The sequence below is a fragment of the Dendronephthya gigantea genome, unplaced genomic scaffold, assembly GCF_004324835.1.
Source record: "Dendronephthya gigantea isolate DGI-Jeju-01 unplaced genomic scaffold, DenGig_1.0 000000F, whole genome shotgun sequence".
Taxonomy (NCBI): domain Eukaryota; kingdom Metazoa; phylum Cnidaria; class Anthozoa; order Malacalcyonacea; family Nephtheidae; genus Dendronephthya; species Dendronephthya gigantea.
Genome location: NW_021163010.1, coordinates 1,171,921 through 1,195,837, shown reverse-complemented (window position 1 = coordinate 1,195,837; position 23,917 = coordinate 1,171,921). Strand labels below are relative to the sequence as shown.

The 23,917-nt window shown below is 36.8% G+C and overlaps 4 protein-coding genes across 4 annotated transcripts; 2 read left to right on the top strand and 2 right to left on the bottom strand.

Annotated features, from left to right (window-relative positions):
- Positions 1 to 2,059: 2,059 nt before the first annotated feature.
- On the bottom strand, positions 2,060 to 6,186 carry LOC114539667 (peroxidase mlt-7-like). Its single transcript, XM_028560312.1, has 6 exons — positions 6,056 to 6,186; positions 5,495 to 5,957; positions 4,825 to 5,045; positions 3,568 to 4,689; positions 3,323 to 3,409; positions 2,060 to 2,812 (listed from the first exon to the last, which is right to left on the bottom strand). The coding sequence occupies exons 1-6, from the start codon at positions 6,123 to 6,125 to the stop codon at positions 2,244 to 2,246; spliced, it is 2,532 nt and encodes an 843-aa protein (XP_028416113.1). The 5' UTR covers positions 6,126 to 6,186; the 3' UTR covers positions 2,060 to 2,243.
- A 234-nt stretch (positions 6,187 to 6,420) lies between these two features.
- LOC114518308 lies at positions 6,421 to 8,466 on the bottom strand. The gene is made up of 2 exons (XM_028538285.1): positions 8,363 to 8,466; positions 6,421 to 6,881 (listed from the first exon to the last, which is right to left on the bottom strand). Exons 1-2 carry the CDS (start codon positions 8,427 to 8,429, stop codon positions 6,421 to 6,423), a joined length of 528 nt encoding a protein of 175 aa, XP_028394086.1. The 5' UTR covers positions 8,430 to 8,466.
- A 3,508-nt stretch (positions 8,467 to 11,974) lies between these two features.
- Positions 11,975 to 13,533, top strand: LOC114517069. The gene is made up of 2 exons (XM_028536716.1): positions 11,975 to 12,441; positions 12,616 to 13,533. Exons 1-2 carry the CDS (start codon positions 12,117 to 12,119, stop codon positions 12,642 to 12,644), a joined length of 354 nt encoding a protein of 117 aa, XP_028392517.1. The 5' UTR covers positions 11,975 to 12,116; the 3' UTR covers positions 12,645 to 13,533.
- A 5,514-nt stretch (positions 13,534 to 19,047) lies between these two features.
- Positions 19,048 to 23,289, top strand: LOC114522127 (eosinophil peroxidase-like). The gene is made up of 6 exons (XM_028542761.1): positions 19,048 to 19,387; positions 19,557 to 20,072; positions 20,448 to 20,895; positions 20,974 to 21,194; positions 21,360 to 22,532; positions 22,788 to 23,289. The coding sequence occupies exons 1-6, from the start codon at positions 19,321 to 19,323 to the stop codon at positions 22,943 to 22,945; spliced, it is 2,583 nt and encodes an 860-aa protein (XP_028398562.1). The 5' UTR covers positions 19,048 to 19,320; the 3' UTR covers positions 22,946 to 23,289.
- The last annotated feature ends 628 nt before the right edge of the window (positions 23,290 to 23,917 follow it).

Below are 23,917 nucleotides of genomic sequence, written 5' to 3'. Positions count from 1 at the left end.
ACTTACAGCTACGTGATTGAAGTGCCTGCTTTTAAATGATTTTTAAGTTTGATTTAAATAAAGTCTTAGCCGGATAGTCAATAACAAATAGTCAAATTAGGACATTGTGGACATTCCCAAAACCATTTTCATATTTAAAGCGCTGTATTCATACACAGCTATAATGTCTATACAGGGCAAAGCAGTCGCATTGGAGGTAACATTTACCGCCAAGTCATCAAATTCTCCGTTAGATATTTGTGGTTAATCAAGAGAAACGACTGTTTTTATAAAACGAACGAGCAATGCATGCAACTGTTTCTTCAGTTGAAAAATTATAGATTTCCAAACATGACGTGAAACTTCAAAGGCAAAGCAGTCATCGACATAATCCAGCACCAAAAAGACGGCATACATGCACTAAAGTCGCGAAATTTAGTTGTAAAATGTGTACTCCCTGCATGCCTATTATATGGGTATGTCGTTTTCTTCATAGTTCTGACCACGTACGGAAAGTGTTCACATGACTGACTGCCCAACTTACAGAAATGAAAGATACAGACTGACAAACACCTGTTACCGTTTTACATGCATACATACATTTTTGCATCCATCCGATGGCAACGAAATATCTTTATTTTGAGTAAGTTAATAACTTGAGCTCGAGTTTGCTATAATTTAAAAAGTGGTAAAATCAGTCTCACTGCTTGCCGAACAGAACATTTATTTTATATGAGGAGTGCCGATCTCTGTGCCGCGTAAGGATATTCGTTATAATTATTATGTGTAGCCCGCTGCGCAGGTAGTAATGTATTACTGACGATGACTAACAAGTATGGATAACAAACTTCCGTAACTCTTTGATATAATTCTAGATAAAACATTCGTGTATTAAGGTTTTCTGTTTTTCGTTAACCACGCACTTGCTTCCCTTACCTTGCCCATTTGTCGGGAAAATTAACCCTCGTGCTAATGCAGTTCAACTTCCTTTGCGGCAACCCCGGCACCCAACCGTTTTGGAAAATTCTAAATATACATTTTGTACCTAACGGATTAGATCAGTTATTCCTCATCGCTCAATATTTACTCATTAATTACTTCTGAAGTTAATTTTCAAAACAATAGAGAAGGTATGTGGAAGTTCAGGATAGTGAACTGTCCACAACTTCTGGTCACGCAAGTGATGAAGTATCCACATCATCGACATTAATATACACCGCGGTTTCTTTACATTATTTACAACGCAACTATTTGGCTAGCCTATTCCTATGAAATGACGGATAAATTGTTGCCATCATATAAGTAAATGTGGTCACAGTTGTTCGACGAAGAAAAGAGACTAAACTGAGAAAACGCGCCACCTATATGTAGTTCATTATATTTTTTCTGGCGTAAGTCAAAATGTTTATGTTGGGACAAACGTCTGGTTGCTTAGGTAATATAGGGCATGGAAACTTTGCACTATCCTTGGATTTCTAGTTAATCATAAAAATGAAGATGAAAAAATTAAGCACCTTTTATTTATCATGGTCATTCTGATGACAATTTTTTTACTGTTGTTCATATTGTTAATGACTAAATCTCGAATTAAGTTCGCTTTCTTTGAAATTGGTCCCGCTACAACACAGGCGAAAAGACTTGAAAGGCAAGAGATCGATGCTTTAAAACATTGTATTCGTCAAGAAATATGTGACGTTCTTAAACGAAAAGTTGTTTCAGATCGACTAAACAATTTGGAAGAATCGCCACGACTCAGGAACAGTGTGCAAGAGGAACGAGTTGATCACCGGAAAATTACTGGTGGGGTGCAAGAATATGACATACCTCATATATAGAATCCTGGTGTCTATAGTGATAGACTGACAGTATTTATCTACTAAAACTCAGTGACAGACATTAGTCAATACAGGAGGATACTGCTTGATAGGGGAACATGACCTTCAGTGTCCTGCAGTGTACAGTATATCATGCAACGAACCTATGACAAATAAAGTAACACAAGATTAAAATCGCCGTTCTTAAATCGATTTACTTCGCGGATTCCTTTGGTGTGAGCTACGTTAGCTAAAACACCATCATATTTTATTGGAACAATTGCAATTTTAAATCAGTTTTACAATACAGAGTAAAAAACTATTACTAAACTTTGCCCGTCAAAAATGCGCAAAGATAACAAAATGATATTTAATCACATTTAACACCAGCCACATTCAAGTAAAACATGCAGAAATATTTTTCGCATTATATCGAGCGAAATTCAAAGTTTATCTAATTTTTATATATTTGCCAAATCCATTCTTCACGTCGGTCAGCAACCCCACAAGGTACACTTGTCCTTGATAAACTTGCACCAAAGGACTACCACTTTTTATCGGCCCCACAGGCAACCCGGCAGGCAGCGTGCAAACATCTTTAAAACCATTGAACAGATCGAAAACACTTTTGCAACTTTTCGAAGCTGAGAATATTACTCTGGAAATTTGAAGACATTGTGAAGGCCCCCAGGCTGTGACGTAAGTTGGTCGTTGAGCTGAGATGTAACCGGTACTGATGGGATATACGTATGTACCTCGTATCATTTCCCATCCCAGTTCGATTTCCACGATATTCTTGTGCAATTTTGATTTCCTGATAGACTTAATAGGAATTTCGTTATACCATGTGATTGTATTCCAATACCCGAGGTCGACGTAGCCATTTATGGACGCACGTCTTGCACAACTTGCTGTGGTTAATACATGTTTCCTTCCAATAAGCGCTCCAGAGCAAACAATTGTTTTCACGGAGTTATAAATAGTTGCATGCCACGCAACTGATACACCTGCCAGTTTATCTAACAAGTGAAACAATCACTATAAAATTAGCGAGGCTCTGAACTGCCTTTCTTTACCACTAGCGTAGTAACGTTCGTTTAACTACTGTTTTGTCATTAGATAATCTGCATGGTAGACATATGGCATCTCATTGGTGTATTTCTTTGAAAATTGAGGGGGGGGGGGAGGAAGTTAAATATGAACTTTGCTAATAACGTTGTTGCATGGGCAAGATTAATATTTGTCGAATAATACCTGACGAACGGTACACACTGTTCTAAAGGGCCATATTATCAAAATGATGAAATAAAAGTGGTTATACATCAAGTTAGCACTGAGCTCGTCTATTGCTTTGCGATTATGTTTTGTTGACATAATCTGAAATTTCGACGTACTATTTGTGAATTAAAAGACGTTATCGTGCAAATACACTGTCACTGATGACTAAATTGTAAAATATGCCTTGAATGAATGAAGAAAACATGTCTTAAATATTCCTCCCATGCTAACATAAAGTAAAATATAATTACTTTCACAACTGTCACCAAACCATGGTTGTTTACATTGACATACACATTTCCCGTTTCTTGAAAATACTTCGCCATTCAAGCATAATTCTGAAACGAAAAAAAGCATTTCTCATTGGTGAGGAATGAAACCATGTTCGTCACTTTGTACATCTCGAGAAAATTGCAGATAGAAAGTGCAAAGGCCGCGGAAGGGAAATTGCACAATTGTTTAAAGCATAAGTTGTTTTTCTATTGCCTGCAGTTACCTTTCCACTTGCACAAGTCCATACGAGGGATTCTGTCGCAGGTGATTCTTGTATTTTGTCCAGTTGGTAATTTAAAAGCGTTTGGTTGAATTGAAACCACGTTTAAATTATCACAGTACATACGAGACAGCGAGCTTTTCTTGATTTCTGCAAGCATGTCTTGTGTCAGGACTCCGGCTCTTTCGTGGAAAAATCGGTCACCGTCTCTTGTTCGCTGAAATTGTTCTGCAATTAAGCACTTGAAGGTCGGGCCAACACTAGCCCCTTGAACTGGCGTTTCTGCTAAACCAGCAACCCATAATTCGACCAAATTAGGGTTGTCACCGTAGAGTTGTTTTAAAATATTTCTATTTTGCGGATTTTTAATCTCTTTCCGAGTGTCTTTGAATGTCTCTGCATTCCCTAACTTGCAAAACTTTCTAAATTCGTTGTATCCTGGAATTCCGTGATCTCTCGAACGATGAATGTTTAATGCCGCCAGATTACTCCCAGGAGCATTTTCACGTTCAAAAAGATGCCGAGTGATTCCTGGGGATAGAATCCGATCCACCCTCTCAGAGAAATTTCCAATGAGTCCAAGAAGCAGCGCGTTGATTCCATTTTGTCGAATAAAAGTGTTATTGAAGAACATGAAACGCAGATCAATTGGGTCGCCAATCGGGTTGAAACCAGTGTCCAGAATGTCAAATTTGGGCCGAATGAGACTGTGGCCAAATCTAAAAGCACTCGTAGCAAATGCGTTTGAGATTCCAGGGTCAACATTCGAGCGGTAACCCTTGTATTGTGGCATAGCGTTTGGTCCGAGGATTAGGGGAAGAAAATCATCGTATGTGATCTTTTGCATCACGGCACCCATGATTTTTCGTGTTTCTTGGTATATTTTCTCACCATCCCAGTGACTATTGATTTTTTTGAGACTTTTGGCGATACGGTTATGTTCACGTAGAAACAGAGAATGGAATGCTGCCAGTGACTGTTGTTCATTTGATCTAGAATCTCCGGCAATGAAACAACCCCCAAGGTTTCGGCAATGCGGTTCTTCAGCCTCCTTGGATTGATTCGATTGATCCAGTGGGAGAAGTTCACCGTCAAAACCTTGTAATGATCTCAGCAACCCGTTATCTTCAGCAAATTGAAAGTTAGATCATTGTATTTGAAATTTAACGTTTTATATTGCTAGGTGTTTATGATTGCGCTATATTCTTTGCTTTGTGTGATTATTTTTAAAAAAGTGTTTTCACAATCTATCTACGGTACCTGGTTTTGTTTCTCTAAGTTTATTTGCATCTCCTAGCCTTGATCCATAAATTTGAGATGCATCAATGTATGCAGTATTATCATTGATTTGTTCCCGTGGTTTAAAACGACCATGATTTTGGCAAACAGCTGCGGATCTTGTCACTCTGATACAACCAGCATTTCCGTTTGGAAGAATTGGATAACATGGACACATGAAGTCGGCAGATGATCCATTGCATCTATTGTGATTATAAACTTTTTGTTGTAATTATCGCTGATTGTTGCATTAAGACACAGAGTGCGTGTCGACGGGGGAATATTCGTTATAGTTTTGTTGACCAATTAAAATATGTGAAGAGCCTGGTGTACATGCATGCGCAGTGGGTAATGTTCGATGATTTTTAGACACTTGCATCCTAAATTAAGTTCAAACTCCTAAATTATGTTCAAACTCTATTGTATCATTTCTATTAACATGCGTTTTGACTGAATGTCACGAGCTGTCAGCTGTGCTAATTAACAGAGACGAAATGAGGACTAAAAAATAACAGCGTTTCCTCATCATGAAATCATTGGTCTAGTCACTTTTAGAGTTCAAACTGGCCCGGGTTAGAGCAGGCCATTATGATTTTTTCAAGGTACAGCAGGCACCTTTACCATAATGAGAACAGAAAGCTAAATCACTTACGGTACTTTATGACACAAATTTCTTCTTTCAATTTCCACCTCAGCGGCCAAGTCTAAGTCGTGATCAATAAACTGACCAAACTGCATGACAGCGTGGGTTAACATGGATGGCGATGCAGCTACTTCATCTTTAATGAAATCCCTGCTAACTTGGTGTGGTGAGGGTACACTTGGGGCATTTGGTTGGTTGGGATATCCAATGGGATCATTAAGTCCATCTTCATCAAAATACTTTGCTTTTAGTATTCGATGAAATCCTCTGTCAGATGCTCCAGCATTAGGATAGTATAAGTTATTGCAAGTGCCATCAAACGTTCGATATTTCATATACGGAACACATCCTTTGACATTAGTTGGTTTTTTGCATTCTGATTCCTCTTCCATTTCTTCTATCATTTTTTTAGAGAAAAGTGCATTGATGTGTAGATACACCTTAATGACACTATCTTTCCCAAACAATGCCGCTAAAATAGACAATTTTATATTATTATTTCGTTTTCCGGCCCTGTTGCTATTAGAAAAATCCTCATTCTACATAACATATTATACCCGTTCGGCTTACCAAATATTTGTATGATTTTTTGTTTGATTTTCATAACTTTTGTTTCCAATTTCAATTGAGACAATGCCATTTGTTTAGCCGTTTCCGACGGCTTTCTGAGAAACCGAAGCAGGTCACGTGGTGTGATTCGTGTGTACCGTAATTACTCGAATGAACGCCGCGGCGTTTATTAAATTTTTAGCAATTAAGATGCGGCGTTTATTCGAGGGCGGCGTTTATTCAAGGGAGGCGTTTATTGCAAACTCGTAACAACTCTGAATTTATTGTGTAATTTAAACGCCATTTAAACGCATACTTGAATTTCTTACAGTGGTTATAAATAAATGCTTCGAATAAACGCCGCAATGACGAAAAGGTTGCGGCGTTTATTTGAGGGCGGCGTTTAATGATATTTTTGCTTTTCCCTGCGGCGTTAATTCGAGGGCGGCGTTTATTCGAGGGAGGCGTTTATTCGAGTAATTACGGTACTTTGGTTGTTTGTTTTTCTCTTTGGATTCTGCTTCCATTTTGATTTGAGAAACGAATTGGTCACCAAAATTTACGGGTAAAACGATAATGATAACTGTTGTCGACGCTTTGTCAGATGTCCCCTGTTTCTTGGCTGTAACTGTTATCGCTGTGTTGTTTATTGATGCCGCCACGTTATTATCGAGTTTCTTCATTAACTTCAATTTCCCGCGGTTATCAATATCTACAAGCGAGCGTGACCCATGGATACCATATGAAATTCGTGATGACGATGTTTCTACTTTGATTTTCGCGATTGGACCTTTTGCTGATCCTGCTGTTATCAAGATGACGTACTTTTTGTGCAAGAATTTCATACCTAAGAAAATTAAGTAAATATGTATTTAATTAGCTAAAGCATTCATAGCTATATTTTTACACGATTTAAGATCTAAGATTTAAGATTATTTAAGATCATGCTAAGAATGTAAACAAACCTACAAATCTTATCACTGAAAAATTAGTGATTGGACATTAATATAAGAAAACTAACATTTTCTTTTAAAATCAAGACATCTTTGGATATATTAGTAAACCGTACCTGATGAATATACATTTTATTTACTGTACACTATTCTTTCTACCAAGAAGATGAATGCAAATGATTCAGTTTTTGCGCGCGTATACGTAGGTATAAACTGAAAAACGTATGTATAAGAAAACAGCTCATAAGCGGCCTATATTAAAGCTAGAGCTGGTTCCTATACACTCAAAGTTAAGGCTATGACTATGTATAGTACATAGGTTTCAGACACTCAGACGTAGTTATTCAAGTACATATAAACGTAAATTTTTTGCTACAATATATTAACTAGAGAAGAAATTTTGCTTCGTTGTTTGTTTTTGTGCATGTGCTATATATAGAAAGACCTGACCTTCACCTAGTTCCCGCATAACAATTCAGTAAGGCAAGACAACATTTGAAGAACTCTCAGGCCTAGGTTAAACTTTGCAATTTGATCGCGTCAAATGCAATTCAAACAAAAGATAATTAGATGATATCGTTTGATTTTGTTCTTAAGTTGTATAATAAACAATTATTGGATGAGGTTTTTGTGATATGCAGAGTTATCAAGGTCGAGGTAAGCGTTATCAAATTGCTTTTACTACTCTAATGTATAATAATATGTTTACTGAGGATATAAAGACATAATATCCAATATTGCAAAATTTTCTATCTCCTCCTACATGCAATGATCGCCGTTTAAGATAGAACCAATCCTATAGTTTCCTCGATGATTGTATTTTTTTGTAGTAGTCAATAATTTGAGAATTCGTGCAATAATATATGCTTGGGTTTTTGTCTTAATTTTCACATTCTTCACTCACTCACTCACTCACTCACTTCATTAATTGAGCGTGATATATAAAACCCTTTTCTTCTGTATCAAGAGGAGGAAAATACTTTTGACAGAGGTTTGTATTTAGGGCATTAATTGAACTTTATTTGTAAATCAAGTAAAGATGGTTAGCTGAAATCCAAACCAGGTTTCCCAGAATATAGGTATTAGGTAAACAAGCAGTGTATATATTCTTGTGAGTGTACTGGCATCTCTTTGCTTTCTATCATGAATTAGGGCAGCTTTCACGTTTCTTGCACGTACGTACACGGTACACGCACATAAAAGTTTAAAACCTAAGTTGTTGTATAATTTTATGCTGCAGAAAAAAAACGCACCGAATCGCCAACAGAATCCAACCATATGCATTAGGAAAATTGTGTATGTAATAGCTATAATAAGCATATATATAATAACTTAATTACATGTTATTGGAGTATATATACATAAATTTGTATACCTTCAGAGAGTAGAAAGGTATTTCCAGCACATAGAATGAAACAGAAAAATGCGATCTTGCATTCCATTTTATGCAGTGATACTTTTAGCACCTTTCTGCATCGAGCGTTTCGCAAATCTGTGACAAATGTTCTTGAGTAAACTCTTTTTATGCAATAGGGGACTCGCTGCTGGCACCCAAGACAATACTATTAGTTGACGCGCGGTAAAGACATTTGATTCAAAGAACTTCCTTGTTCCTGTTTTATAATATTTGCTGTAGGAGCACTCTACTCCTTTTCAAACGGTGATACACCCTAAAGCCTAAAATTAAGGACATCTTGCGACATTTTGCCAATTTTTTTTTCATTTTTGAAATATGAAAATGCGGTACTTGAGCACTTACGCTACTACCTACCACGCATGCACTTACCTTGTTCCTGAAAGCATCAGCAGAAGGAAATTGGATGTATAAGAAAAAAAAAGTAATAATGAGAGGGAACTTGTATAAAACAAAACCTAATTAACGGGCGGTCGAAACTTGAATATAACCCAGTTTTCATTGTACTTGCCGATACGTCTTAAATCTTCCTCGTTGGTCATCAGAAATAATACATTTCGGCATTTCATATACCGCACGTTTCATTTTTTGTTATTTTCTTGAATTTTCTTGAGTTTGGGTAAGGTATTATTCATAAAAAAGCCGTTTCTTTATTATTGACGATCAAGCCTTTGCATGCTATACTTATACTCTTTTAGACGCCAACCGAAATATCTAAAGTAATGTAGATAAGAAATTGCATTGTATTGGATATTGCATGTCTCTATTCATTGATTACTTACAGCTACGTGATTGAAGTGCCTGCTTTTAAATCAGCATTTATTTTTAAGTTTGATTGAAATAAAGTTTTAGCCGGATAGTCAATAACAAATATAGTCAAATTAGGACATTGTGGACATTCCAAACTGAAAGGCAAAACCATTTTCATGTTTAAAGCGCTGTATTCATACACACAGCTATAATGTCTATACACAGAGCAAAGCAGCCGGATAGGAGGTAACATGACCAAGTCACCAAATTTTCCGTTAGATTTTTGTGGTTATTCAAGAAAAACGACTGTTTCTATAAGACGAAGGAGCAACGCATGCAACTGTTTCTTCAGTTGAAAAATTATAGATTTCCAAAGAAGACGTGAAGCGCCAAAGGCGAACTATTATTCATCGACATAATCCAGCATCAAAAAGACGGCATACATGCACTAAAGTCACCAAATTTAGTTGTGAAATGTGTACTCCCTGCATATCTATTATATGGGTATGTATAGGATATTCATTATGATGTGTAGCCCGCTGTGCAGGTAGTAATGTATTACTGACGATGACTAACAAGTATGGATAACAAGCTTGCGTAACTCTTTGTTATAATCCTAAATAAAAAAGCGTGTATTAAGGTTTTCAGTTTTTCATTAGATACGCTATTGCTTGCCCTTAATTACCTTGCCCATTTGTCGGCAAAATTAACATTCGTGCTAATGCAGTTCAACTTCCTTTGCGGCAGCCCCGGCACCCAACCGTTTTCAGAAAATTCTAAATAATATTATTATACACTTTGTACCTAACGACCGGCTAACGGAATAGATCTGTTATTTCTCGTCTCTCAATATTCACTTAATGATTACTTTTGTTAATTTTCAAAACAATATTGAAGGTATTAGGATGTGGGAGTACAGGATAGTGAACTGTCCACAACTTCTGGTCACGCATGCAGTGAGTAATCGTTTTTAATGCAGGTTTCACTTTGTTCCGTTCCTCTCATAAGGTGCATGAGGTATATATATTCGTTCCATTGAGGTATATATTCGTTCTGCATTTGGTTTAATGCAGGTTTCACTTTGTTCCATTCCTCTCATAAGGTGCATGAGGTATATATATTCGTTCCATTGAGGTATATATTCGTTCTGCATTTGGTTTAATGCAGGTTTCACTTTGTTCCATTCCTCTCATAAGATGCATGAGGTATATATTCGTTGCATGAGGTATATATTCGGTATATTGAGGTATATATTCTGCATCGATTTATATGTAGCCTTCTGCTTGTTGATGTATAAATTAATATTTACAAATGTTTGACTTCTGTATCATTTAAATTGAATTGTCAGTTGATATATTTTTGTGAAAATGTTTGAGCTATGCTAACCCCCCGGCAATCTAACTCTTTCGCCAAATAAAGCTATATATACCGATTGTGGCAAAGGCTAAAAAGAAAATTCGTTCGCGCGCCCTGAACATTCATGGATGGCTCATGCAAATCCGGCACGGAAAACATTTGGTATTCCTTTTATATCATTTTCATTGACCTCTAAAACTGATAATGAAGCAAGGACACAAACTCGTCTGATTTGAAAGAATCCATCTACAAAAAAAATTAGGAAATATAATTTAAACACTGGAATAAAACGGACCTATCCGAGGCTACTATACTTTGAGGCCCAGGAAAACTGGATATTGCTATCCAACGCCAAAAACGGATAGCGATATGAGAAACCCACGCACTATGCATTGGAGAGTAAGAGCAGGGTAGGATTGGGGTTAAGAGTGGATATGGGGTACAACAAAGGAAGTTGAGGGATACCGCTGACTTCCATATCTCTTCCGGCGTACTCGGTTAGTAATAATAGCCTACAAGCGAGTAACAGAATGTTCTGGCAGTTTTGCTGCCTGCATGACGTTTCTTGCCATTTACACTAAATATTTCCGCAGCGTTCGTACTCTTGAGCGGTTAACCCTTATTTTCATCACTCACAGACGGTCGAGGATGTCGCAGACTTCAATGGCGAATGGAGAAGTATATTTTTTACGGCGTAAGCTAAAGTATATTTTATACATCAATCATGACTAATGATACAGAGGTCACCTTTTGTCTGCGACTCATAAATACCAGACATACCCGACATGTCTCATACCGCACGTAAAATGATAAAAATATTGGGAAATCAGTCGGACAAAAGACCGGAACATATGAATGCAATCACGCGTCCAGTTTCAGCTCTGCTAACAAAAGAGAACTAACAACAAATGAAGTATTTTTGACAAAATATTTTGGTATAGGAATTAGAACAGAAGGATGCATAAACTTCCGTTCTTTTGAGTTAAATAATTCAAGTAGACTCACTCTGATTCACCGTTCGCATGGTAGAATACACACCACTGAAGTATTACGTGTGGATTGGTCGAGTGCATGTGTTAACCATCAGTCTATGATTTGCGATTACACCTGACTGATCTGGGGATTCAGCACACCGCTTTTATTTAACTTCCAAAAAATATATAACAGTGAAATAATTTCTATTTGGGGGCAAACCTTGACAATTAGTTAGAACTGTATAGTTAAAAGTTACCACTTTTTATACACCTTGCTCCAGGGGCCTGTTTCAGTTATAGCTAGTATACAGGCTCATTTTATGACTAAAACGTAATAGAAATCGACATGAAGACAAAGCTGAATGAATATTATACTGAATTCCACACACACAAGTCCTATTTAACCCAAATCCGATTTTCATCCCCATTTCCGCATGCATATCCGCGTTTTCATCCACCCGAAACTCGATCCATACTTTAGCTAGAAGCCTAATCCTTCGTTTTATATATGATACATGACCTGTACATGTTGTTGTCCTTTTGAACAACAAAAAACACCTCAACTCGACATTGACAAAGTGCTTTGATTCTCAGCATTTCACGTTTACGTATACAGTGTCAGTGAGAATTACGCAATGGATATTCGCGCAGAAATGACAGAATATCGTTCGTTCATGGTGGGATTTGCGAACGAATTCACAGATGATGATTTAAGGAGCATCAAATATGTTTTGAAGGATTATATTCCAGCTGGCAAGATGGAACAACTTTGTACTGCACTACAGGTCTTCTCTAGACTCGAAGAACTCGGTCTTCTTGGACCTAGGAACTTCGATGTGTTTTTGGATTTGGTCGAGGCGATGCATCAACCAGAACTACTCACAATGCTAAAGCAGTTTGTTGTTTCGAGTAAAGTACAACGTATGCGAGAAAAAATTAGGCACTTCAAATTACGCACGGGTATGAATTTTCAAAACAGGGCATATGAAATCGAGCCATATCGCGGAATCCAAACTAGACGAATGGCGTTTTAAACCGTGCATGGCATAATAATAGAGACAATCCGTTGTGTTATTACACGGTTGTCGGGTATATACGTTTGAACTGAAGAAATCAAACCGTTGTTTGTTGTAGTTGCTGCACCGTATCGCCAACGTGAATGAAACACTTTAAATCCAACCTCCCCATTCATAAAAGTTGTCAACTCATTTCGTGGAAACATTAAAGACAAACTGAGTTACATTTTCAGTCTGCCTCAAAGAAACTTTACTTGTGTGCAATTATGCTAGCTGTCATTTTACGCCTTGCTGGTTCTAATGAAGATTATGCTTACTGAAGAACAAAACGCTCTATATCTATCTCAATAACACAAGTACACAACCTTAAAGATCGAACATTTGTTGTAATAAAAGAGTGAAATTACTGAAATAGTTGGTAGGAGAAAATGTTCAGTCACACGAGAAATTCGGCGAACTCGCCATAGAGGCCACTCAGGCTAGGTCATATAATTGTATTTACATATTTCTATATTGTAGTCATGTAGATAACTATTATACGAAAGCTCAGGCAGAATTATTTTGCCTTTGCCTTTGGAGGTACTTGGGGAATTTCGTTTCACATGTAACTATCTGCCTAATATAATTCCACCAAATTCCAGTTCCTCCACTTCGACTGCATGCAATTTGATGATTAAGGTGAAATATTTTTCATATGAATGCATGCATCTAAATGAATTTGAAAACAAATTGAATATGGGAAAATCGAGCAATTTCGGAGCCTCTTGTTCATTGGGAGAACCGATGCTGCTCCACTGACCTAGTTGCACTAGAATAGGTCAGAGTGCTGTACCTCACCCCCCTCACCCCACTTCCCCCTCACACTGAATCGTCTTTAAAATATATAGTATAATTAACCCTAGGAACGAGAATGTATAATTAACCCTAGGAACGAGAATGTATAGTTAACCCTAGGAGCGAGAATGTAATAAAAGAACAATTGTACGACTTATTTCGTTTTATTACTTATTAATGATGTATCTTTTGTGTAATCAACTTGGTGGTTATCAATAAAAGACTGTTTACAGCTGATTTGGGGCGGTGCTCGTTATCTGTATATATATACATGTATATATATCCGAATATATTTTGTTCTCAAGTCACATGATATAAACAGTAAACTATCATTATTTGGTCGTGGACGGTTGTCTCTTCCACTCGTCGACGTAGAAACATAAATAACACCACGATTGACTATAACAAAAAAGATGGCGGATGTACATTCTACCGGAATGCAATGCGGTCGGAAATCGTTTAAAGAAGCGAACTGACGTCTTTTAAAGGACAGGCATAAAAGAGGAAGTTATTTTTTTCGCTGTGTTTAAATTTCACGTCATTAGGAATTTTTCTTGCCATCATTTTTTAGTGTTACGCTCAATTTCAACTAACATGCATAACAAAGCCAGCTACGATGTAAGCCATGTTTGGGAAAGACAACAACTTCTTTTCTAATCCTATAAATTTAAGATACAGCAAATACATTTGGTAAAACGTATGCTTTAGGCTAAGAATCTTTGTGTTCATTGCTAATTTTAGTGTTGTGCTCATTGCTAATTGTATAAAAGGGGAATAGTCTATTGTAATTAGAAATTCTACAACACCTGAAACTAGTTTCAAACTAGTTTTGGTTTATCTTCATCGTAATTTTCTACCATATTTTATAGATGACTAGAATATACTTTAAGTATTATCAAGCATAGGTAATATCAAAATTTTTTTATCACTCAACATATGATTACAATAGTATAGTACCGGGTATAGTAGATTATACAATTGCATGGTACTAATTGGAAATTGGTAATTCAAAGATGGATGCATGAGATGTAGGGGGTCTGCAGTACCTGCCGCAGAAAATTTTCCGTATTTTGAAGTCCCTATGACTTGATTTCCAGCATTTTGGGGGACAACTACTGACGAATCCGTCTCAACAGAGTGAGTTCTGTTGAGAAAATACCATTTATCACTGCACATTTTCTTATTTTATCACTGCACATTCTATTTTCATCACTGCACAAATTGAATATCACTGCACACTAAAATTAGGTATGATGGTCGTATTTGCCATTTTCGGGCGAATATGACCATGGTCGTATTTGCCATTTTCCGGCGAATATGACCATGGTCGTATTAGCCATTTTCCGGCGAATATGACCATGGTCATATTTGCCATTTTCCGGCGAATATGACCATGCTCGTATTTGCCATTTTCCGGCGAATAGGACCATGGTCGTATTTGCCATTTTCCGGCGAATATGACCATGGTCATATTTGCCATTTTCCGGCGAATATGACCATGCTCGTATTTGCCATTTTCCGGCGAATAGGACCATGGTCGTATTTGCCATTTTCCGGCGAATATGACCATGGTCGTATTTGCCATTTTCTGGCATATATGACCATGGTCGTATTTGCCATTTTCCGGCGAATATGACCATGGTCGTATTTGCCATTTTCCGGGATAGATGACCATGGTCGTATTTGCCATTTTCTGGCGAATATGACCATGGTCGACATCAAGCAGTTAGGCATGATTCTGTTAAAAATATGTAGCTAAGATCGTCGAGCTGACAGGCTGTGTATACGTTTAATCCGCTGATTAAGCTTGATCGAAATAGGGCCTTTCAGTTGCATGCATTAATTAAATTGATACCCGGATGTTGTTCTCTGAGCAAGGAATGCAAAAACAAGGTCAAACTTGTTTGGATGACCCTGTATAAGCCTTATGGCCTCTGTTCTTTTTTAGAATGTCTCCAACGAATTAAACTAAAACTCAAATATGTATTAAAGAAGCTATAATATAGTCTCTTGACCGAGGTCATGCCAGACAGGTTTTCTCTCCTCCAGCCACATTAGGCATTTTATTCTATTTCTACTTCTTTAACATTTTCTAATGTCTGTGCCAGCAAGTTATCAACAAAAATTTTAAGGTGATCATTATTTCCGTTTTTGTTTTTTAAAAGTGCATAGTTTATAACGCCACTGATCTATATGTAGGCCTGTATGCCGGAGTGAACCATTGCGTACTGGCCAATGTGATATTTCAATGCATGGTCTTAATTCATGACTTCGTAAATGAACGAACTAAACAGTGGTAAAGAGATGCATGATCGTGACCTTAATATTTCTTTCTATCTTTGTATATCTATTATAATCTACTGATAATTATTCTGAACTTTTTCAATTTCCTACCAGACCTACATTACACGAAATAGTCATTCATTTTAGCATGCGATAATCTTCTTGAGTAATACGTCTGTCTCATCAGACCAGTTTTGGTGAAGACATGTGGATGATATTCGTTCATTTATTCATTCGTTTATATTTTTAAAATTCTTATAATACACGATCTTGTGATCCTTAACAGCCATCTAAAGAAAGTAGCTAATTGTCGTATTTAGCCAAGCATAAGTTCAAATTTCGTATTTTACACAATATAACACTGCTTTATTTAATCAGTGCGACGATCACTATATCAATAACGACAGAGAAAATCAGCCAAAGTCTGTGTAAGGGACTGTTCTTGTATTTTCGAACTATACGAACTTTTTATATATATTTGCATGCATCAGAAGGTGTAAATTCATGTATATGACTGACCGATATGTAATACAGCATGATGTTTTATCTGCCAGTAATGCACACAGTATAACTGTGTATCTCCTCTGCAATGAATTAGAATTTGGCATTTATGTGTTTAGTATATCTGTATATCTATTACCAGATTGCTGCTTGCATGCGAACAGGAACATTCTCTATAATTGGCCCCATTTATGATCTTCAATTCCATTCAGCTTTGGATGGCAGCGGTGCGGCTCTCTTAATTTGAGAGACGATTTCCTGCATGTACGTAATATACTTAAGCCACTTGAGACAAATTGTGCATGTTATATAATGCTATTAACGCGATTGCATCCGTGTGATTCTCTAAAGCACAGAGAAAATCTTTTTTACGTTGGAACTGCTGCTTTTCCTGTCCCTGTCAATCTGTCATAATTTCATAACTACTGATGAGTGAGCATCAAATGTGCTAAAAGAACTGCCTAAAATAGACAAAACACTTCTCGACGTTTCTACCTGAGGGCCTTCGTCAAAAAAGTTAGTATGTAGCTGCGAATGAACCAATCACATTTAAAATACACATGCAGCACCTATTTAACAAATGTACGTTATATATATATACAGCTAATTTAATCAAGGTTGTCCGCTAAGGGTCAAAACCCCAACTACAAATCTTCGACCTCTACGACCGAAAAGCACACTGGGTTGGTACAAAAGTTTTTAAATCGTTTTTAGTTGGTCATGATATTTTGCAGTTACCAAGTTAGGTCATGAAGAGTCTTGCTAAATATACTAACAGCTAAAAGTTACATCAGAATGGAAATTTATTGAGGTCTAGTTGTGCTTTTCGGTCGTAGAGGTCGAGGTTTTGGAGTTTTGAATTTTAACCTTCAGAGGACAACCTTAATTGAATTAGCCGGGCCGGCTGTACATGGACAATAATGAACTGCACTGCTGAAGTAATCATCAGAAAACAATTTTCGAGTGATGTTTCTTATGATATTTGTCCAAACTTTGAGATGAGGTCCAATATACTTTTCATATACGTGCATCAGAAATTTCGTCTTTATAGACTATCAAATAATTCAACTGCATGGAAAACTTCCGTCTTCGTCTATATATAGATATAAGAAAAGGATTTCGACCGGTAAAACTATAGCTACAGTATTTATATGCATGTATATACATTGTATATATACGATAGGAGAATAAATGCATGCATGTATTCAGTCAGCTTAAGTGAATAATTACTTTGTCCAAAGAAGTTCTCGTATATATATTTATCATCGTTGTATTCCTAGCTATATAATATAAAGTATTTTATACATGACTAAACTTGAACAAAAAATATGCATGCTGTTTTTTAGATCATGTTACATGTACCACAGTTAGTAAAGGGAAATCTATTGAAAGTAAAATATACCCATGTCGGGTTTAAGGAGAATCGATAGAAGATATACAATTCAGATGCAGACTAAAAACTAGACCAATTAAGCAGCAATAACTATATCCACAATGTCAATGAGAAACGGACGGCTATATCATTTCACACAGGGTAATTATTATTCTGGCAAAAAAACATGTCATGCACTATGAAGAATATATATTACCAGCAAACAATTATGTTCATCCTGTCGAGGAGTGCCGGCGAGATTCTTAAGGCAAAGAGCATTTTTGTGCACGTCTCAGCGCCAAGCGCTGGATAAAATTAGTTTGTTTATGTAACTAGGGAATTATGTACAACAACCGGTCAATGGCTCACTTTTGTCTTGATGATTATGCACCGTCGTTTTACATGTTTATATTTTTATAGCCATTTCGGTTTCCACTGTCGCCTTTTTTGCAAAGTTATAAAACTAAGTTGTTATATAATTCAGCCGGTAATTTTAGGTTGGCAAAAACACACTAAATTATCAGCAGAACCCAACCTCATATATACTTGTCTTCATTGTGTTCAGTGGTTTTTCACTGTATAGCTATATATACGTAAGTTCATGCACGCAAGTCAGTTAGCAGCAATTTTAATGATATATTATTACGCGTACGTCATGTAGTATGCAGAAAAGCTTTTAAAAGTGGAAAATTAATGACCTGATTAATGATCGATCAACTTCAAGGCTGCTTCTATTGCGACAATGCTTATGTATATTGTATACTTATATATCTTGCGTTCTTTAAGTCGGACGATAAAGAAATTTTCCAAACTATAACGCATCTGATTTGACGTTCGCGTTTTGAAGAATAACGGTCTTCATCTCAATTGCATGTGAGATCTCCATAATTGAGACCTTTAGCTTAACCAATATGACAAACCGCGAACAGCAAATTTCAAAGAACATTTAAAATAAGATTTTTGGCACTTTCTCGGCCACAATTTGTCTTAGTAGTTACTCTACGTTTGAAAATAATGCACCAATTTTCTCGGCCTCAGAAACCTAGCTTTTGTTTTGAAACTTCGAAATGAGTTTTTTTGTTTGCCGTTAGAGGGTTGTCATAAACGTCAAGCTAAAGGTCTCTAATAAAGACGATTTTACCTTTAACTTCAAATGTTACACTACTAAACGAGTTTTTTTTCTGCGATGACTAGGATTACTAACTATAATTTTAGCAAAATGAGCAAAAGTATCTAATTAACTATTTTTGTATCGTTTAAATTTAAATTCAATGATATTGCAAGCTTACCAATATAGTCAATTGCTCTTAACGTAATTGTGAGCATATAATCTTTTTAGAATATCACGCAATGTAGATATTTCTTGTCTTCTTTTGAAACATGTTTAGATACAATTTTGTTGTAGTAGCATGCATTTTAACGAAATTTCTTTATATTAATTCTATTTAAAATACATATATTCCAAATTCTATATAGTCCAGAAACCCGGATCATTTTATAACCAACAAATGCATGAATATTGTGTTACGCATGTCTGTTCAGATAAAGCGATTTTTTTATTGTTTTGCCTAATGTTTGGGAAACCGCTAATGTTTGTAAAACTGCACGATATTCGTGAGTTTCAATACGGAAACGGGATAGGGGGCGATACAACAACCTTTTATTCGCCTCCCAGGCGGATTAAAGTTCACAGCCGACGATGACGTCAAATGCTGGCTATAAAAGCTGCAGTGTTTGAACCTTGCAGTAAGACACAGTGGATTCATACATCCAGCAAGGGACACAACAGCTCCACAAAGAAAAACTGAGAAGATAGTCTTCAAGATACTCGCCATGGGAATCATGAACTTGATTTCCGTTGTTGTATTTTTGGCATTTATTTCACCATCGCAATCTGCGCGTAAGTAACTACAATTTGAGTATAGAAAAGTATATGATTGGATTTATGAGGACACGAAAAAAAAACAGAAAGTGAAGAAGGGTTAACTTTATTCAAATCATTTTTTATCTTCGTATAATTATTTTAATGATTAAATGAAATATAAATCCTTATATTTTTCTCAACTTAGGTTATTCCCAACAATGTATCATCAGTGAGATTGCAAGGGAAAACGAAATTATATATAGATTCAAGACACCCGAAGAAGCCTCAATTTTTAGCATCGAGGTGACAGATTCATCCTACCGGGACACATTTAGTCTCAGTGATGCCAATAAAGGAACAATAAAGTTGGCAAAGTCATTTCTGGGTATTCTTAATTGGAGAACCGATAAGACATGCAGAATCATGATCGTTTTGACTCAGACGAAAGGCACAGAAGTTATTAACACCATTGACATAGAGTTTATCGTTCTGAAAGAGGGATTTGCTAATGATTTGCTTCCAAGAATCATCGAAAATGTAAAAAATTTGGCCAAGCCAAGCAATCCATTTCGGCCAACAACAAATACATTTCCTTGGCCAAAAAAATTCCATCGAATTTTGTTGCAAGGAACAGCAAAATCCAAAAACACTTCACTCGCTGAATGCAATTTCGGGGCAGCTATCAATCAGCTGTTTAAATTAATTCTTGCTAAACTTGAAGGTAGGACAGTATATCCCAACATTAATTTTACGACGCCGATAAAGACGGTTTTATAGAAATCGATACAGTTATATAATTACTTTTCATACTGAAACGATCTTATAAGATATATTTTACTGCAGTAAAATATATAATTTCAATAAGTTATTTATATTACACAAATGCATGAGTTAGCTGTGTTATGTTTGCTAAATGAAAACGTGCGCCGTGACCGGTCCTTCTCGAAATACTTTTGGAAATAAATATAGACGAAAACATTATGTTAGTGTGCGACATATTACATGATCATCTCGTGCTGAAAGGATGTTTCACTCAATTGTTTCACGTTCACCGACGTAACAATTACTAATTAACACACTTTATCTCCACTTTTAGTAAATATCGGTGTTAGTGACATTCATATTGGACCTCAAGGAATTCTAACTCCTGAAAAACTGGAAGAGTTGATTGAAGAAACAGGTTGCATACCTGAAAATGAAGAGCCCAAATGTCCTCGAGAAACATTACGTTATCGTACCTTTGATGGTACTTGCAATAACCAGGTAGATCCGACTGCGGGTTCAGCTCCAACTGGTTTTAACAGGTTTTTACCAGCAATATATTATGACGCAGAAGGCCTGAACGAACCACCCAGTAATCAACCAAACGCACCAGACTTACCAAACCCTTCAACCGTTACCGAGCTTTTCATAATAATTCAATCAAAAAATCAATTAAACAGAGACGGTATTTCACATATGTTTATGCAATTTGGACAATTTCTTGATCATGATATGACATTGGCACCGGAGAGTGAAAATGGTGATGTGTGTGAAGATATTCCGTAAGTAAAATAGTCCATTATCCAATGCATTAAATATCTTGTTTGTTTACAACAACCTCTGCTTTTTCTTTTTACTAGATGTAATGGTAGCTCCGCAGATTTCACAGACCCATGTTTCGCTATTCTCCCTGCTTCTGGCAGACCCTGTATTAGATTAATTAGATCAGCTGCAAGATGTCCAATCAATGGCTTCAAACTATTACCAAGAGAACAAATGAATGTAAATACAGCGTATTTGGACGCTTCCATGGTTTATGGTTCCTCTGAATCAGTAGCAAACGCTTTACGAGATCTCACCAGTAAGTGCAAATTGCAAAAATCTAATTGTTTATAGCACGGGCAAAGCCTATAGTTGGGTTTACTTGCAAGTATGGGACTAAATTTGCATAACGGGACTAAATTGTCAGGCTGGCGTTGTGATTAATAAGAACCACTGAAGTTGAAGAATTGCTTTGTTATTATAGATGCACCAGATGATTTAGGATTACTACGAACGTCTGGTGCAAATCTTTTACCGATTGATAACAGCCAGTTGGGTGAACCACTATCCTTGTGTGAAAATCTTGGTTCCTGTTTTTTGGCGGGAGACGTTCGAGTAAACGAACAAGCTGCGTTGGCGGCAATGCATACACTCTGGGTTCGTGAACACAATGACATCGCGACAAGGCTAAGAAGTATTAACCCGCATTGGAATGGTGAAAGAATCTATCAAGAAACAAGAAAGATCCTTGGTGCATTAGTTCAACAAATCACGTACGAGGAATGGCTTCCAATATTGATTGGTCGAAATGTCTTACCTCGCTACAGGGATTTCAGAACTGACGTGAATGCTGGGATAACCAATGCATTTGCAACAGCCGCGTTCCGTTTAGGTCACAGCTTGGTCAGACCGAAGTTTGAATTTCTTAAAAGCGATTTTAAACCTTTTCCCTTCTCTCCCATTCCTCTGAGGCAAGTATTCTTTAACAACACACAAACGCAGAGAAGTGGTATCGATGGTTGGATTATAGGCATGATCGGAAATGTTTCACAAGAAATGGACAATGAAATGGCAATTGGTCTTACAAATGAACTTTTTCAACGTGATAACAGAGAAGGTTTAAACCTAGCAGCATTGAACATGCAACGTGGTCGTGAACATGGTTTACCGTTCTATAGCGATTTTCTGGCTGAATGTGGAAGACGTTTCCCAGAACTGTACCCTGTTAATGTCACAGATGTACGAAGCTTTGATCAAATCAATGAATTATTCCGACCAGAGGTGTTTGTTAGCATTAAGGAGGTTTATAGAAATAAACCTCAGGCCACTGATCTCTTTACTGCTGGAATCAGCGAAAAGCCACGAAATGTTAACTTCCGGCGAGCAAGGTTTGACGACGTAGATCCAATTCTCGGACCAACCTTCACTTGTTTGTTAATTGACCAGTTTGCACGTCTTCGAGATGGAGATAGATTCTTCTACCGTAATAGAGGAGTATTTACCCCAAAACAACTGAGAAGTATCGAGAAAAGGAGATTTTCAGATATAATTTGCAATAATGTTAATGTTGTTTCTGTTCCTCGCAAAGCCTTTTTTGTTGATGCTTATCGAAGCTGTACAAACCGTGATAGACGTATGAACTTGAACCCCTGGAAAGGTAAGATTACATGTGTGCAATTTTGTTTATAAACAATTCGATAGAAGAATTTGATCAGCTAATTTATGTGGTCATCATGCATATAGTGTGACTATACGTCAGCGCAGAGACAAAGATATTCGAAAGAAATATCATCTCAGTCAAACGGGACCGGTGCGCCTCTTTCAAGACATGACATGTTACTTCATTAGATACACTAAGAAATGTTCGAGCAAGGATTTTGCTGCTTTGCTAAGATCTAATTTCTTTTCCTAGAACGTGTGACAAGTTGTCGGCAATCTCCCTGTCGTAATGAAGGAATCTGCCGTAGTTTTAGGTCACGTCGAGTGTCTCGAGTTCATTGCGTGTGCCCACGTGAATTCAAAGGCAAATTCTGCCAACTGAAAAGAGTCTCTTCTAATGTAAATGCGTAAACCTAAAATGCAGTTACAAAATAATATCAAACAGTTTGTACAAAAGGATATAAACGTTTTTCTCACAGACAGTTTTTTTTTCATTAATCATTACAATGATAGGTCTAGTGTTGTAACATGCATGCATATGCTGCTGAAGAAGTAACCAGTTAAAGCAATACGGAACTATTTTATATTAATATTAACAATGACTAGAAAATATGTGTTTATCCTCGAGACTGACTCTCGTACGTAGCCGTAGGTTTAAAATTGAATATTTAAAAGTAATTACAAACAGGTTTTAGTTATGTAAGTTTTTGTAAATTCGTATTGTGTTTTGTTTGCAATGAATTGGATCTCCTGAACTATGGTTGGTGTGAAGTTCTTTATTGATTGCTACTTGTTAGGAAATCGCTTACATCATGAATTGTCAAAAGCAATGGTCAAACGTCGCAATGGGAAGTGCTAAGTAAATTCGCCACAAACACCACATGCACGACAAGGCTATTTTGAAATTTCAGTTGTGGCGTTTCCACCCTCACAGTGTATATTACGTTTTCTAAACAAGAGCTTTAGATTGATAACGCATACATTAAATTATTCTGTAGTATCCCAGCTCTTCGAGTCCAGCGCTGGCGCTTCGAAATGTTTGATTTGCCGTTGTACAGGGTGTACAAAAAAAAAGACCTTGAGAAATAATTAATTATAATTTAAGTGCACGACGTCACTACACTAAGCCCTTGGATGCGTAAAAATTAAACTGATATTGTCAGATTTGTGCATATATTACATATCTTTGTCACAAGCAGAAAAGCCTTTCTTCTCCTGTGAATTTGACATAACTTCTGAAAGCAAAATTCTGCCCAATAATGCATGGCAAAGAAAAGTTTTTATCGTCCAGACATGCATGAAAAATACGCACAGTACAAAACACGTTTTGAGAAAGGTTCCCCGAAATCCCCCGGTGAAAAGCACAACCTTGAACAACGCCGG